The sequence below is a fragment of the Balaenoptera acutorostrata genome, chromosome 9, assembly GCF_949987535.1.
Source record: "Balaenoptera acutorostrata chromosome 9, mBalAcu1.1, whole genome shotgun sequence".
Taxonomy (NCBI): Eukaryota; Metazoa; Chordata; class Mammalia; order Artiodactyla; family Balaenopteridae; genus Balaenoptera; species Balaenoptera acutorostrata.
In genome coordinates, this window is record NC_080072.1 from 79,361,471 (window position 1) to 79,379,429 (window position 17,959).

Genomic DNA, 17,959 nt, shown 5'->3' on the forward strand with positions numbered 1-17,959 from the left:
AAAATAGCCTCATGAATTATGATTGCAAGTTAGATTCGTTGACATGAAATACCCACAATTCAATCAGATATCTTTTTAAGAGTTGTAAGCCCCCAAAATGTAAGAAAATGCATTCCATTAAGAATCCCATTGATTTTTGCATTTACATGTTTTTAATAGAGTCTCTCCTAGACTGCTCAGGCTGCCATAACAAAATACCATAGATTATGTGACTTACAAAAGAGAAGTTTATTTTCTCACAGCTCATGGAAGCTGGAAAGCCCAAGATCAAAGTTCCAGCAGGGTTTGGTTTCTTGTGAGACTTCTGTTTTTGGCTCAGATGGCTGCCTTCTTCCTGTGTCTTCACATGGTGAAAAGAAATGTGTCTCTTCCTCTTTTTTAAGGACACCAGTTCTATAGAGTTGACCTATTTAACCTTTTTAAAGACTATCTCTGGTACAGTCACATTGGAAGCTAGGGCTTCAATGTATGAATTTGGGGGTGACAAAATTCAGTCCATAACAGAGTCCTAAAATGCAAATTCAATTTAAGTGATCACTCTGGATAGGCAGTGAAGACGTCTGAATGGATACAAAAAATGAAGTAGTGTGGAACTTTTCGTAAATGGGAAGTGCTTCTTACTAATGTATCATGGAATCTATTTTGTGGGTTGGAATGAGCAATTGTTTAAAATATATATATATACTTATATATATAATATACCTGTATCATATGAAATGTATTCATTTCTTTTTATATGAGTTGAGTCAAAAATATGGAAAGCCACTGATATAGTGTGAATAATTTCAATTCAGGTTCATGGCTCATGACCACCTACTTGAGTTATGGAAGAATGACACAGTAGCTATGAAAAAGATTATCCAGAGTCCCATTCTAGTTCTGAACAAGAATCTAGTCAGTATCATAGCTGAACTATCTGATCTAAATAACCTCAGTCAACTGAGACGATAACAGCGTTTCTAAGTGGTAAATGTATCTTTTAACCCCAAGGAAATTTAAAATTTAGTACATTGAGAAAGATTTAAAAGAATCAAAACTATAGTATTATATTTTCAGGTAAAAAGTAGTTTGATATTTTATATACTTGTAATGTTTATGAAATTTGGTTTTTAAAAATAACTTCAATTTAGAAACTTCAGTTGACTTGCAGAATTAAATTGACATTTTACAAAAATTTATGAAAATACTAGAATACTTAAGAGAACTTATGATTGGCCATTTTATAAGTTTAGGGTACTAAATTTATTCAACTGTTCAGATTCAGAAAGATTTTGTCTAGGTAGAAGATTGAAGATCTAAACAGGGTAATTGTTTAAATGTTGGTCCATTAAATTGATGTTAATGATGACATTCTCCAACATAATTAAAACTTAAAGAAAATACGCGATAAAAAATATCACCAAATATCCTGTTGTTCCGAAAAGGTAAGCATCTGCTTGTCACTTCACTTACCTTTTCTCCCAAGGCAAGCTATGTCCTCCACTCCGTTTTCTGAGACTTCTCTTCCATCTTGACACCTACTAGGAATCGTTCTAGATCAGCTGTTCTCAAACTTTAGCCAGCATCAATATTACCCGGAGAGTTTGTTAAAATACAGATGCCAGGTCCCACCTGGAGTTTTGGATTTCAGAGAAGGAGGGTGGAGTCCCCACATTTGCACTTCTAACCAGTTCCCAGGTAATGTTGATGTTGTTTGCCTTAGGTCCCCAGTATTTCATTCATTAATTTAGTCAAAAAATATTTACTGATCACACACTCTGTCAGATAGTGCATTTTGTGTAGCATTCTCTTTCCCTGCGGCAGTCCTCTCCTAGAAGCCCCCAGTGACAAATTTAGGGGCTTAGGGATTTTGCAATGGTTCTCTTCAACAGTCTTATTCCACTAATTTGATTAGCAAACAGTTTCTTCTGTACAGTGTGAAGGGAAACCTCATATAATCTAGGCTCAACTATTTCAAATTCTGAATTAGTGAAGTGATGATTGATAAACTTGTTTTCTGCCCTCCGAAATGGTACTTCGCGGTTACATGGGCCACTTTAGACTGAGTTTGGAACGTTGGTTAGATCCTGTTTTGCTTTTTTTCTTAAGCTACAGAGAGCATTTTTGGAACAATGGGATATTTGATGATATTTTTTATCGTGTATTTTCTTTAAGTTTTAGTTATGTTGGAGAATGTCATTTTTCTTTGGTGATATATGTGTCAGGATGTCTAATATTTACTTTAAACGTTTCAGAAAAAATATATACATATATTACATATGTACATATTATATTGGTATATCTATATCTAGATGTCTATTATATACAGTAGATAAAACATGTTTTATATTTAGATATTATAGATAGATAAATAGATTATATATATTATAACTTTGTGTATAATAGATACCTACATGCTCTCTACCTATATTCAGAAAATGTCCACATTTTGCCATATTTGTTTCGCTCTCCTAATTTTACATATATACAGATGGTTTGAGCATCTCAACCAACTATATATATACATAGTGTTATTTTTTTCAACTTTTGTATGTTTGAAAATTTTTATAATACCAAGTTTGGGTGGAAAAGCAAGTTTAGAAAAGTTACAATAATTCATCAGATATTTGTCTCTCATACCAACGAGATTTTCACTATATGGTAAATGTTGCTCTACTTGACACCATAATGTAACACAGTTCAGAGAGCTTCACAAATCTTTGAAGCATTCTTCAAAAGATCACAGAGGAAAGGATTAGAAAGGCTAAACGTGCTGCAGCTTTATGTGAAATTGAGACCAGTTAGACTACTTCTATTTATTGAGTAAACTAAAGCTAATCTCTGTAAGTCATGTCTGTCTCAATAAAAGTTTAATAAACTGGCAGCAGGAGGGAAAAAAAAGAATTCTCTAATAAATGTAAAACTAAGAACTCACCCTTTCTGAAAAAATAACTGTCATTATTACATATAATTTTGTAAAATTTTCTAATTCCATTATCAGATGCAATTCAAACTGACAGAATGTAAGTGAATGTACATTTTCAGGGATAAGAGCTTGCGTTTTATTTCTCATAAAGGAAGTTGCCACTGTGACTACGGGTTGCAGATTCTCTTTCAGATTTGGTCTTTTTTCCATCTGAAATGCTCAAACTATGGAGACAGTGGGTCTGTTCTTTTTCAATTATCCTTCTTATCACACTCATTAGTGTGCTTCACTCTGATTGAGTTATGACTTCTCCTTGCTGGGTGTGGACTCATTTATTTGAGTTAGTTTCTTTAAGCTTCTTCTGGGCTTGTTATTTTCTTCTTCGCGTTTTTCACCGCCTTAGCTAGGGCCTGTTACAGTGGGCCGGGGGGCAGCAGTGGGGGCACAGACACGCTGGTGGCCTGGAAGCACGGATAATGAGCTCCATGCTGCCTTTCATGCTCAGAGAGCCCTCCAGGCCAAATGGGAGGACCCTTCCTCTGTGTCCCTACAGATCTGTTCAGGAGTCTCTACCAGAAAAGCCAAGAAACTAGTTTTAGAAGATGATCAGGGGTTCAAAACATTGGTTAGGTGTCCTCTGTGGGCTGCTAGTGTGTGAAGTGCAAGAGATACCAAGAATAAGACATGGTCTAAAAGTTTAGAGTCTAAAAACAGAGGATGCAAGTGTGGAGGAAGAGCTATACAAAAATGATCACAAATGCGTATGTTGTGTCCTAACAGAGATGTTCATTGTCGTGTGGTCTTGGAGTCAGAGACAGCTCTGTTTATCCTGGAGGGTTGATTCGTTGTTTGTGGGTTTTCTGCCTCAGTGTCCTCATCTTCATTATAAAATTCTTACCTCCCCAGTTAGGGTGAGGAGTGATAGGCCGAGTGGGCTCAGGGGCACTGTAGCTGCTCAGTCAAAGCTTCCTTCCTTCCCGTGTGCCCGGTGGTCGCTGTGGAATCCACAGAGACCACCTCTGAAGGGCTTTCAGTGAGAGCTAAGGGGGTTCAAAACGTCCTCTTCCGAACAGCGGTAAGTTTCTGACTACACATGGGCAAAATGTCAAAAACACTCCACCCATAGTTAATTCTTATTGAAAGTGTGGAGGAGATTCCCCATCCTAACTCTGAGGCACAGCAATATCTCAGGTATAGAGCTAAAAGGGACCTAAGTGAAACAGCAGATGTAAAGAGGTTAGGACAGTGACTGGCACATTGCAAGTGCTTAATAAATAATAGCCATTATCATTATTAATAAATAATAATTATTATTTATTAATTATATTATATAGGACTTCCCTGGTGGCACAGTGGTTAAGAATCCACCTGCCAATGCAGGGAACACGGGTTTGAGCCCTGGTCTGGGAGGATCCCACATGCCACGGAGCAACTAAGCCCATGTGCCACAACTACTGAGCCTGCGCTCTAGAGTCCGTGAGCCACAACTACTGAGCCCATGTGCCACAGCTACTGAGGCTCGCGCACCTAGAGCCCGTACTCCGCAACAAGAGAAGACACCACAATGAGAAGCCTGCACACTGCGACTAAGAGTAGCCCCTGCTCACTGCAACTAGAGAAAGCCTGCACACAGCAACGAAGGCCTAATGCAGCCAAAAACAAATAAATAAATTAATTAGTTTTAAAAAATATATATTATATAAATTTATATAAAAATATAAAATAATTTTACATTTTGGGAAGACAGAAAGCCTGAAAGGTGAAACTCCCTAAATCACATAGCTAATAAATGGCCTTTGTGCAACCATTTAATTAATGTCTCTACTATAATTCACTAGACTGAAAGTTTATAGCAGGAACGAGGTGAGTTTTTGCTTACCCCTGTATTCTCAGCATCTGTAGCAGCACAGGAGTATAACTGATGCCTAAAACTCTTTGTTGAGTGTATTTGGTTCTTTTAAGCATGGCCTTTGGAACTAGATGGACTTGGGTTGAGATCCCAACTCCAGTACCTTCTATCTATTTAACCACTTTCAGTCATAATTTCCTCACCTCTTAAAAATGAGGCTTGCAGTCCTTAAACAATATCTATTTCACAGGCTTGTGGAGAAGCTTAGATGAGGTGATACACATAGCACTCTGCGATATATGAAAGCACTCTGTGCATCAGACCCAGCACATGGAGGTGCGCAGGACATTTTAGTCCCCTTAGGTTTTGCTTTCTTTATAGCTGTCAATTTTTGTCAGCAAACATCATGGTTTGCCACAAGGGGGCAATAATACTAAATGGAAATTGAAATCTATACCTAAAACAAAACAAAACAAAACAAAATACCAAAAAACTTTCCTCAGTTAAATCAATTTCTCCCTCCCTCCCTCTCTCTCTCTCTCTGTTTCTTCTCCCTCGTAAATGTAGTTAGTCCATGATGCTTTCATACTTAGAATTCTGTTCTTTTCCTTCAGCCTGTTCTTCAGAAATCTGTCATCATCATAAAATCTTAGCTCTAGAAGGTACTTTAGAAGTCATAGTGTCACATGGGACAAATTCTACCCTCTGCAGTTATTCCTGCTCCTTTAGTTGGTGGTCTTGACTTGCTGCTTCCACTAACTGATTCTTATGTCTTCTTTGCTTCCCTAATTAATAATGAAATTATTTAAGTGAAATAAGCCAGACACAAAAGACAAATATTGTGTGATTTCGCTTGCATGAGGTACTTAGAGAAGTCAAATTCATAGAGACAGAAAATAAAATGGTGCTGACCAGGGGCTGGGGAAAGAGGGGTATGGGAAGTTGTTGTTGAAGGGGAATAGAGTCTCAGCTGGAGAAGATAAAAAAGTTCTGGAGTTGGATGGTGTTGCTAGTTGCACAACAATATACTTAATGACACTGAAATGTACACTTAAAAATGGTTAAAATGGTAAATTTTATGTTATACATTTTATCACAACAAAAAAAATGTTAAAAAATTGAATCATGTGTTTTGTTCATTTGGATTCAATGTTGTATTTTTACATGTGACGTAAAGTTGAAATAGAATGATACAAAACCCACTTTCAAGGAGTATGCTTTGAGAAAAGAGAAAAGATAACACCCGGGGTGAAATGCAGACAGCGACAGTGACACGGCCTTCTCACCATGGAAAGGTACTGAAGGGTACGTTTAGTCTCCTTAGCTACATTCGCCTTCTGTTTTGTCATCTCTTACCACGCCTGAATTTAGCCTCAGAATATCTGAGTCTGGGAGGCCTACATCTACAAAACTAATTGAAAAATAATAATAATCCAACAGTGACACTTGCTGAGTACAAATTAAGCACCAGGCTTAAGTGCCAGACATGATATAGGTCAAGAAAAATGTTTTGGTCAGATTTACAAACATATATTAGTTTACTATCCTCACCTCACTATTTTGCTCTTTAAAATAAACAAAGCCCCGCACACCCCATTTCAGAATTAAGCAAGCAAACAGACATTTCTCTGTGCCAGTAACCATGCCAAAGAGCGTGTCAGCCAATGGTATTTGTGAAACTCACCATGCAGCTGACAGGGCCACATACTATGAAGCAGAAATTTTTGGAGAGGCTACATTTCAATCCATTAAAATTTCCTATGAAAAAGAACTTGCAAGTATGGACACTCTTCTTTTTTTAGAAAGCCTATTCTTCTAGAAAGAATCCAGTTCCATTATTATGGTAGGGAAATAAAGCATGAAAACAACAGTTCAAAACTGACCATAAATCCACCTTAAAGCAAAACCATTTCTGGTGTCTCTCAAGTGGCTGGGTTAATATGGCATAAGAGAAAGCCTGACTAGCAGGTATAATTAAAGTATGATTCACAGGAATAAGTCATGAGTAACTCTGAAAGGACCTACAAGGGAAAAAGTCCATTATAACATACTAAACTTTAGAGGCTAAATGATGGAAGGTAGGAGGAAATATCCTAACCCCATGTAAATGCAGTGATGGGTCTGAGTGGAAACATGTTGATAACAGCATCAGTGATTATTGGTCCAATGTCTGTGTGAGACTCTGTAACAGCATATTCTGCCTCATGTGGTATACAGATACTCATTCTCTGTTTTTTATTCCGAGAACTGCTTGAGGTCAGCCACAATGCTTTGCTTTATCTTTCCATATAAATCGCTTCTCTGCCCAGATCCTAATAATGTATACAGTAGGCATAAAACATGCAATTACATACATGAATGGGTAAATGATAATTTATATCTTAGAATCTAGAATAAATCTGTCCTGACATATAAAACTTTTCAAGAAAAAATGAAAATTGAAATCCAACTTACTAAATGAAACTTATCAAAGAATGTTGCATTTTTAAAGAATTAATCACAGGACTTCCATTTAATGAAAAACAGGAAGAGATTTTTATATTTTATCCTGTTTCATATCTCAGCAATTGGTATTGGATTTAGTTGCTTGTAACAGCAACATGGCAAAAGTTGAAAGGGAACTACTTGTTTGGCCTAATTTTTTGTCTTTCAGGCTGTGTGATGAATAGATGTAAAATCACCTTAGGTGAAAAACTGCACCACTGCAGCTTCTATCACTCCATCAACTAACAAATAGCATTATTGCCCTCCACCCCACCCAACCTTCCCAAATGAGGCGTATTTAACTGACAGACACAAGACAGACACTAAAAGTGAAGAGGACTCTAGTGGTAATCGGCCATTCTGCCAATATTTTGAGGTCTAATGATGTAAATATGGATGGAAGGTTAAAGTCCAACTTCCCTGGCTCAGAAGAAAATAAAATCACAGCTATCAAATATACTGTTTACATCATCTTATCGGTCTTGGTTTAAGGTTTCCATGCTATTTTTAATGTTCATGTGTACTTAAAAAAAAAAAAAACTAAAAGTCTTGACAGATTCTGAAACTTAATTGGGAAAAATGTAAAGCACTTTAATGGAATTTTTCCCATGATCTGTAGAAGAGTTTTTTTAACAGATGGTTCAAAAGGACGAAGCAATGAAAACATAGAAATTAAAAGCAGATCCTTAAGGAAAATAACTGAGTTCTCAGAAATCCTATAGATGATGGCAGGACTAGATGTAAAGCAGCAGTTTCTTTTGCTGTCAAGGCTTTGAGAGAACAGAAATTTATTAGGTGATCCTCTACCAGAGGGATAACTGCCTCTTGGTATGAAGTAACTATTCATTTGGAACTTCAGCCAACTTCAACAGTTTGAAAACTCCATGCTTTTGGGGCAATTCCATCAAGGTGACGATAAAAAGTGGTATTGTGATACAAGTAGTTATTCTTCTACAAGAGGAACACCTAAGTCCGAGGTGCTTGTTTGGGGAATAAAAACGACCTAAAATCTTCCCACCTTCACAGCAACTAAGAAAAACAACAACAAACAGCCTTAGGCCTATGTAGCTTTTCGTTTTGAATATAAAAAACCTGACTTTCTAGGATCAATGCAGTGAACGGTGGGAAAAAGTAAAGCTTTTCAACCTGGAATATATATGCATTCAGTGCGGACTCGCGAAGCAAAATCTAAACTAACGCTCGAAAGTAGCATCTTCCAACCAGGCTTCAAACTTTAGAGAAAGTTAACGTTGGCTTCTCTCCCAGAGAATTCCAGGGAGTGGATGGTGAGGCAGGGGTAGGGAGGCATGTTGGGAGTTGGAGATCATTTTGTGGGGTGGCGGACCCCGAAGTGTCACCGCGGGCTAGGGGGAACGGCCGCCCAGGAGGGGCAGAGTTAACCTCCGGGCGCAGGCAGGAGCGCTGTCGCGCGGCAACTGCGCGGAGCCCGGGAGCTAAGTGCGGGCGGGCGGGGGCAGGAGGGTAAACGGCAGGAGGGGCGGGGCGGCGCGGGCTGGGAGCGCCGCGGCGGGAGGAGGGTCTCCGAGCCCGGCAGGGTCTGCGAGCGCTCTGAGCCTGCGTCCAGCGAGGGGGAGGGTTTCCCCGGCCCGGCCGGAGGGGCGGCTGGGCGCTTCTGACTCTTAGCGCAAACAACTGTCAAGGGAGCAGGAGAGCGGAGCTGCCGGAAGTGTCTGCGCGCCGCGAGAGAACTTTCCTGCTCCGGCCGCGGCCCTGAGCCTCCGCGGCCTCCGCGCTCCCGGCGACGATGCGTCCGGGTGACAACGACCTGAGCGGACCCGCGCCTCGGCCCGCCTCCCGTGTGTGCGCTCGCCTCGCCTCCGGGGAAGAAGCCTGAGCCCGGAGGCGTCCGCGCGCCGCGGAGCCCCGCGCAGGCGGCGCGGCGCGCGGGACCCGTTTCCCCTGCGCGTCCCCTTGCGTGCCGGCTAGTTCCCTGCGATCGCGCGTCCCCGGAGCCGGCCGCGGTCGCCGGCTGTCCCCGCCCTGACCGCCGGCCCGGACGTGTCCTCGGCGGCCGCTGGCAGTGCCTGTGCCATGGGGCTGCCGACTCTGGAGTTCAGCGACTCCTACTTGGACAGCCCGGATTTCAGGGAGCGCCTGCAGTGTCACGAGATTGAGCTGGAGCGAACCAACAAGTTCATCAAAGAGCTCATTAAGGACGGCTCTCTGCTCATCGGGGCGCTGAGGAGTAAGTTTCCCCGGCGGGGAATGGGTGGAGAGGGCGCGGCGATCTGGAGAGTCCCCCCCACCAGGGTGTGGGTCTGAGGGGTGGGTTGGAGGAAGAGAAGCTTCTTTTGTTTGAATGGGTTTGGGGACAAAAGCTGAAGAGCTCCCCTGCTGGTGACCAACAAAGTTTGTTCGTAGGTGTTCTTGACTTATTTACTCCCAAGTCTACAGAGAAGGGAAAGGTTTCTCTCTACTAGACCCCGGAGTGTATCCTGAGGAACGTTGTTCAAAGTCATCTTTTTGTATAACGCTCCTGGAAAAATGTTGGGGACTATTGGTCTTTTTTGTAACTTCACTGTGCCTAGTTTGAACACTTAAAAACAAAAGTCCTTAAGGAGGGATTCGAGAGTTTATCTTAAGGATAAAAATGAAGCTAGTTTTAGTGATATTCAAAGAAAATAATTAATTTCTTCTGTACCTCAGTGGCTTTTCATTGGGCACAATCAGTCATTGAATTGGCCTTTTAAAAACATATATAGATTTGTAGCTTTGCGATTTAGTAAGATGAAGACAGAGCGGCACCAGTGGATCTTATCTCTTTACAAGATTTTTGTGCGTCTTAATTTTTGGTTTGCATTGTAACTGGTGTTGGTCCAGTCACTGGGGATGAGCGGTCAGTGGCTAAAGACCAATCAGAACTTCTGATGATCTACAGAAAGTAAAGACTGCCTTTAGGAGATTCTCCCACCTCCTTTCCCACACACCTCCTGTTCAGATTTTCTGTACTTCCTGCGTCCCCTGGATCTTCATTTTCAATTACTAGGACCTACGAGAGTCTTAGTAAAATAAACTCTAGAGTTTCTCTTACATAGAATTGACTGACTAAATGATAAGGCTTAATTTGTTTTGTTACCTTCCCCAGGACCTATTTGCACTTTAATAGAGGTTTCTGAAAGCCTCTGAAACGAACCCCTGGAAATTCTGACCTCTCATAGGTGAGCCAGATATTTTTGTTAAGGTGGAGAGAGGCCTTAGGGTGATCCATCTAGCAATTCCCAGGACATAGGTAGGGGAAGCATCATTGATATGTCAAGTGCAAGGTCAGTAACAACATGATGGAGATGTGCATGTGCCTGAAACTAAGACAACGTTAGCATCTGATCTCTATTTGGAAGTATGTATTCGTACTAAGGTTGAATCTTAGCAAAATGTCTTGAAATTAGTGTGCTCCCAAATGCTTTTTATTTTACCATCCCAAATGTGAAAACATCTACTTATCACTTGTGTTACTTAACCAGGGTAAAGGAAGTAATGTTCTATGTCTACATTCACTTAATTTCTGAATTTGAGGCTACTGATAATGATAGTGTTTACTGATCTGTGGAAACTCTACTAGTTTATCTGCAGTTCTGTCCATCTTATGTATACACAAATATGAACTCTCCTTCCTTCTGATTTGCAAATCCCACTTGAGGTCTCTGGACTAGCCTCTGCATCTTAGGGAGCATGATGCCTTTTCAAAAAGAGTTTCCCCATCTCAGTGTTGAATGCCAGGCTGACTCTTGCTGGAGCTACCATATGGTCTACAAATGACATTTTCCTCTCGCTCTGCTGGAGATCAGTTCTGTTGCTTCAAAAGTTGAAAACACATAGCTGTGATAAAACCTCTGAAATGTGCATCGTTTTACTAGTAATATTACGAACTTTACTGTGATTGAATCTAACCTTGCAAAAATCAGGTGATTCCCATCTTTATAGGTTTGTTCTTCCATTCATAAGTGAAGAAGTCTGGAGAGTGTAAGTTCCTTGAACATACAGACCCTGCCTCATGAACTTGAACTTGTACGCTTAAATATACAACCTGTCTTTCTAGGATTCTTAGGTTTGTGATGAGAGTACATTATGTTAACTAACACTCGATGATTACTTCTCTTGTAGTAGAAAGAAAACGTTTTATTCCTTGTTAAACGAATTCCCAACATTAGGTTCCAAATGGGAAAGATCTGGAGCTGAGAAACCCTTGAAGTCACGTGATGGTGCTGCTTTTTTCCCACCAAGTGACCTTCTGTCCCTTGGGGAGGATGCTCTGAGGCTAGGCTGCCTCTGGAGCTGCTCCTGTAGGAGGATCGGAGTGTCTCTAAAGGACTTGAAGCCAGCTTAATTCTATCCCAGAGATCCACCAAGGAGCCCTCCTTCCCCCAGTCCTGCCCCTTCTGACTGTTTTTCCTGTCTGCCCTAGGAAGCCTTCACTTTCCCTGACCTTAAACTATGCCTTTCCTTTCTCCGTACATGCTGTTTCAATAAGTGTATCCATTATCCATTTCAGATTTATTTGTAGCACTTAGCTGTCATTTTCATTCATAGTTAATGGTTTCTTAATAAGACTTTCCTGAGCTGGCAATCATCAGTGCATTTCTAAGCATCTTATATTATTTCCAACCTAGTTAATAACTTTTCTGGTGAAAGTCTTGGCATGCTCTCTTGGGTAATACATGCTTTACTGTTCCAGTAGGAGTCACATATGCTCCTTAATCTTTTGTTCAGGATGTGCATTTCTTTAGTAGAGTATTTTGAAGGATCCTTATAAATGAGGACCTTGACTTGGAATTTTAAATTTTAAAATTTTAAATAATTTTAAATAACAATAACTTTGAATTTTAAATAATATATGTAAGATACTTACCATATTTTTAAGATGACTTATTGCATTTCACATTCATATCCACTCTGAGAAAATGGATGACAGTTAACTAAGTGAGTTAACACAGTGACTTAATGTAGACCTGAGTTTAAGTTCTGGTGCTGTCAAATGCTCTGTGATAATTAGCAAATAACTTAATCTCTGGGTCCTACCTTTCCTGTAAAATGAGGGAGCATCTATAAAAATCTTACCACTAGGATTATTTGTTCGTTTTGTTACATGCCATATAGACATTTGGTGAGTGGTATTTGAGAATATATGATACAGGTGAATTGGGTTCTAGTTCATGCTGTATGACTCACAGTCTCCACCCTTTTTATCAAATGTTACTCTATGAACTTTGTTCCTTTAACAGGTGCCAGTCTTAAAATTTGGGTTGTGAAATTATAGGCTAGTTTTGCTTATTAATTTTCTCCTTTTATAGATTATATCCAAAGAAACATTTCAAAATGGCTTTCTCATATAATTCCCCCCTTTACTTTCTCTTTTTATACTTTTGAATTCAAAGAACCATCGTTGAGTACAGCTTTGTCTTTATAAGAATAGACAGACCCTCCCTGCCAAGAAAAGAAGAGAAAAAGAGGGGGGAAAAGAAGGCAGAAATGGAATTTTACTCATTGAATCGAATTGATTGAATTGATTGGGTGGAGAGAGCCTAAGCATGTCGACATTCTTTCCTCCCACCTGCCCAGCAGCATCTTGGCCATCCCTCCTTTCTTATCACTGCCCACTTCCTCTCATCTCCTTAAGGTGGAATTGGCCAGGTATTTCCTCTGCCTTTAGGAGAGTGTTTCTCAACCTTGTATGGCTGGACTTCTTTCAAAGAAAAAAAAAGTTAGTTGACTCTAATATAATTGTATTAATTATGATAGTTAAAAATATACCTGCATGAAACTATAATTCTTATGCTTATTCATGCAATCTTAAAAGCAAATCAGTTTACACATTAAATATAAATAATACTGTGAAACCAATTCAAAACTTTTAAACTACATTTAACCAATGGATGATGTTATTTTGCTGAAATGACATTTTCTCTCATATAAAGACTGCTGATAATATCTTGTGTGTGTTGATGATTCATTTTCTCATTGTTTTCCTGATTGAAAGTACAGTTCCTCAAAATCAGCTTGTCCTGATGATGGCCTTGTCTCTCTCACAAACTTTTATTTCTTGGTTGTATTGCCTCTGTTCTTAAAGCAGTTGTTCCTGAAACTAGCGATCCATGACACAAATAAGAAGGGCACCTATTTGAGTGGTAGAAGTTGGTCACTCATAAATTGATGTAGAATATGCAGTTAATTAAGACATTAGCAAGAGGAAGCACACAGTTTATTTTATTCAAGTATAGTTGGTTTGCAACCTTATGTTACTTTCTGCTGTACAGCAAAGTGATTCAGTCATACGTATACATTCTTTTTCATATTCTTTTCCATTATGTTTTATCACAAGATATTGAATATAGTTCCCTGTGCTATACAGTAGAACCTTGCTGTTTATTCATTCTCTATATAGTAGTTTGCATCTGCTAATCCCAAACTCCTAATACCCACCCCCACCGGCAACCACAAGTCTGTTCTCTGTGTCTGTGAGTCTGTTTCATAGATAAGTTCATTTGGGAAGCACATAGTTTCTTAAAGGTGTCTACCCTCTGTGGCCACAGACCTCAGTTGGAAGTATACTGTCGTGGTGCACTTGTGATCTGGGGATAAAGTAGTTGTTTAGTATGAAAGAAAGATAACCCTAAATGCCAAGGCCACATTGAACTATCTTGGAAAGGGTGAGGTACTCCTGCCTTCCATTTGCTGTGTTTCACTTTAAGCCAGTCTCTATTTTGTGTGTGTTCAGGGTCCACTTTGCTACCAGTTTTTGATGGCCCAGGGAAGGAGTTAAATAAAAGGGAGGAGCAATGACAAGTTTAAGGAATTTGAAAGACTTTCTGTAGTTATTGCACTATTTCCTTGGTCATCCTTCAGCTTTTAGTGAGAACTACTATTGTTTTAAGCTATTTTTGGTATTTTAATTTGCACCTAGGTTTTATTTGGTTTACCAAAACTCACTGTAGATTCTTGCTTACCCTGCAAGAGCTACTTCACTGTTGCTTATTCCACTAATGTTGTTTTGCTTGTTTAGCTGGGCAGCCTAGTCAAAGGTGTAGATGTGTAATTACTTCCACTATTCATTTGGTTCTTATAGTTATTCATTAGAATTTGAGTTAAATGAGCAGAAATAATTGTATCTTTCAAATGAACTGTAATTAATTTAGGAACTGGTAGATTAGAAATGTGGTGCTTTAAGGTTCTGCTTCAGAGACATGTATGAGTAAGAGCAGTTAGACTTGTGTTAATTTAAATGGGAGCCTTGGCGCTCATCAAAGTGGAATTAAATTGGGCCGGCTGAGTACTACTGTCTACCTCTCTCTGATTGTCTACATGAGCTTAATTGGTGCCCTTTAACAGTATCTTTATTTCCATTGGATTTCCTTTTTCCACAGATAGTAATTGAGGGGTTGTCCTGTTAGAAAGGAGTGGGTTGCTGGGAGAACAGAACATGTTTTCTGTCTCTTGGAGGAGAATGGCTTAGCAATAACCACCTTTTATACTGCTTCCTATGACAGTTATGATCAAGATACTCTGAGCACGCAGAAAACTCAGGTAACCACGAAACATTGAAGTCACCGAAAAGCTGCTTTAACAAACATGCTTTCAGTTATTAACATTTCTTAGAGCACAGTGTTAATCATGTTCATGGTGATGCTTAAGAAGCATTTCTCCAGTTATATAAGAAAAAAATAATAAAGCTTACATTCAGTATTGCTGTGGTGCCAAGTGTAATTTTATTCAAGTAATGTATACGTAGAGTGGCAAATCTTTTCTCTAGATTTATAAAGAGAAATATTAAAGTTTTCAGGCTATTAAGCCGCATTCAGTAAATATTATGCACCAGTGAAATGTTTATTATGGACAGATGAGAAAGGGTGAAGGAAGGGGGGTTACTCAGTCTTGAATCTCTTTCCTGAATATTGTTTCTTGCCAGAGCTGTGGTTGCCACCTGTTCTGGCCCCAGCCATCCCCGCTGTCTTGTCTGGGTGGTCATTTCTGCTCATTTCAGCATCTTGGCAGGTGCCAGCTTCCCCATGGCTGCACCTGCTGCCCACCCGGTTCAGTTTGCAGCTCTGCCAGTCTTCCTTTTTCCTCCAGCCTGCTGAATCTCTGCCCAGCATCTAATCCTCCTCAGAGTGTATCTCAAGTGGATCTGGCCTCACCAACCAAGGGCTTGCTACCTGCTTCCTGCTGACTTTCATCCTGAAAATGAAAACCAGTTGCCGAGCACCTGGCTCTCTAGTTCAAGGAATCTGTGCTTCATCTTTTGCAGCTGCCATATTCTGAGTTTCATGGCTGGGTTTCGTATAAGTGTAGTGACTTCCATAATATTTGTTAATCTTAATGGCCCTTGGGGCAGGATGATAGCAGGACAGACGATGGAAATGTGGTTATTTTAATGGTTTTGTTTTTGGCCAGGTGGACTTAAACTTGGCCTGGATATTTCTGGTACTGTGGAGCCTTCTCTGTAGGATTACAGCTAACCGGAATGTTTGGTTCATCAGAATATGCCATTGTTCGTATCTGCAGTTTTCTGATTTTATAATCAAGAATCCAGTTATAATGCTGAAGAAAGTGTTACAGCAAAACACGCATGTACAATAGTCTGTGTAAGGAAAGTGATTTGTTTTAGAAAAAGTGAACTGTGGAATAGTAAGGTGCCGTACAGTAGCTGATAATCTGTCAGGTTTTCCAACCTTTTTCCTTCGTTGCAGAGGAGTGTATGCATAAAAGAAGAAAAAAATAAGCCCTACTTTTCTAGGATTTTGAATCTTTCATTTGAGAGTAATTTGTCTAATTGTAATTTTTACATGGAACATGATGGGAAAAGGCTAGGATAAGACTGATAGTTAACTCTTTGTAGATTATTTTATATTAAGTATTACAGATTTTTCACTTCCAATTTTTAGATTTTGTGGTAAAAGTCTCTATGCCTAATAGTATTTTTAAAATGCCAAAACATGACTTTTTTATGTTGTTGGTTTATCTGATTTGGGTGATTATCAGGTATAATGGCGAGCATCTTGTATATTGTGAAGGATGAGGAACCATCCTGGGATGATTCTCAATGTTGGGCGGTATGAAAATATTGGGAAGAAATGCACATTTGACATAACCTTGCTACATTGATAGTACTTTCCCTGAACCTTGACTTTATTCAGGGAAAAAGTGGGTAGACACAAAATGACCCCTTTCATTTGGAAGTCAGACACATTTCTCAGTAGTGGAATTTCTGTATTTCCTCATGCAAATCTAAAAAGCCATACTGCTTGCTAGTTTATGAAAGACATGCCAAAAGTATTCCCTCATGTGTACACATATACTGGAGTTTATCCAAATGAAAGACCCAGCTTCAGTTCTCTCTTTAGTACACAGGAAGAGTGATGACTTAATTTAGAAAACTGATACATGTTTGTGATACGTGAAATGAGTATTCTGTATAGTGTATTTATCCCCTTTCAAATGGAAACTGTGTAAATTGATTTTACTTTGCTTTGAGAATTTTCTCTTTTTCATTTATTTAATTTTTTATTCCTTAAAATGTCTGAATGAAAGATATGGCCCAAAACAAAACAAATACAAAAGGAGTGGTGGGAGAGATTAGCAAGGAGAAGCAGATCAAAATGAGCTGTGAAAGCAATTAAAATATTGTGGTTTTGGAACTTGTTTCAGACTTTTTGTGCCGTCTATGAAAAAATTATTATGTGACACTGAGAATCAAAGGAATAAGAGATTCCAGCTGTTTTAAAAGTTGGTTGCAGAAAATATGAGGGACAATTAAAAATTGTCAACATAAGAGATAATAGGTGTGAATTTTTAAGGGGTACACCATTTGGGGAAGATTTGAGAAAGTTGTGTACTCCTGAAAAAATGATGTCAACATAGATGATAGGAAGGGACTTCCGCAGGTTTGTACTGACTGCATAGCAATCCTGGTTTTCCTCACATGACCCTTTTTTAACGTTATTACTTCCTTTGGATCCCAGCTGCATCATGGCCCCTTTTTCTCAGTATGCACTGTTGTTGAATCCCTCTTCCTTATTTCCTCTATCCTTCTCTTAAATGTTGGTAGTGTGCAAGAATTCCTTCTGAGTCCTTTTACTGTTTGCTTTCCTTGTGTGATAACATCTGCTGCCAGGGCTCCAGCTCTGACTTCCTTTTCCTGAGCTCTGCGTCTGATTTTCACCAGTCCGCTACCTATCACCACCTGGATGTGCTGCGGGCCCCTCAGACTCAGCGTGTCAAGACAAAGTTCTTCTTCCTGCAGCTTGTTCTCTTTGTGTTCTCATTTGTTCAGTTATATCCTCATCCACCTGGTCATCTTAGAGAGAAACAGCTGAGTCTTTCTAATGCTTCCAGTGTCCTTCTACTCCAGTTTTTAAACCCCATTTTTTTTTTTTTAACATCTTTATTGGAGTATAATTGCTTTACAATGGTGTGTTAGTTTCTGCTTTATAACAAAGTGAATCAGTTATACATATACATATGTTCCCATATCTCTTCCCTCTTGCATCTCCCTCCCTCCCACCCTCCCTATCCCACCCCCCCCCCAGGTGGTCACAAAGCACCGAGCTGATCTCCCTGTGCTATTCGGCTGCTTCCCACTAGCTATCTATTTTACATTTGGTAGTGTATATATGTCCATGCCACTCTCTTACCCTGTCACATCTTACCCTTCCCCCTCCCCATATCCTCAAGTCCATTCTCTAGTAGGTCTGTGTCTTTATTCCCAT

General features: G+C 39.6%; 1 protein-coding gene across 2 annotated transcripts in view; it reads left to right on the plus strand.

The window, feature by feature from the left end:
* Positions 1–8,741: 8,741 nt before the first annotated feature.
* Positions 8,742–17,959, plus strand: part of ARHGAP42 (Rho GTPase activating protein 42) — a 298,470-nt gene continuing 289,252 nt past the window's right edge. For both annotated transcript variants that reach the window (XM_057552511.1, XM_007191210.2), the window contains exon 1: positions 8,742–9,444. In XM_057552511.1, coding sequence (XP_057408494.1) covers positions 9,291–9,444 — 154 coding nt within the window. In that variant the 5' untranslated portion in view covers positions 8,742–9,290. The remainder of the gene's footprint in view (positions 9,445–17,959) is intronic.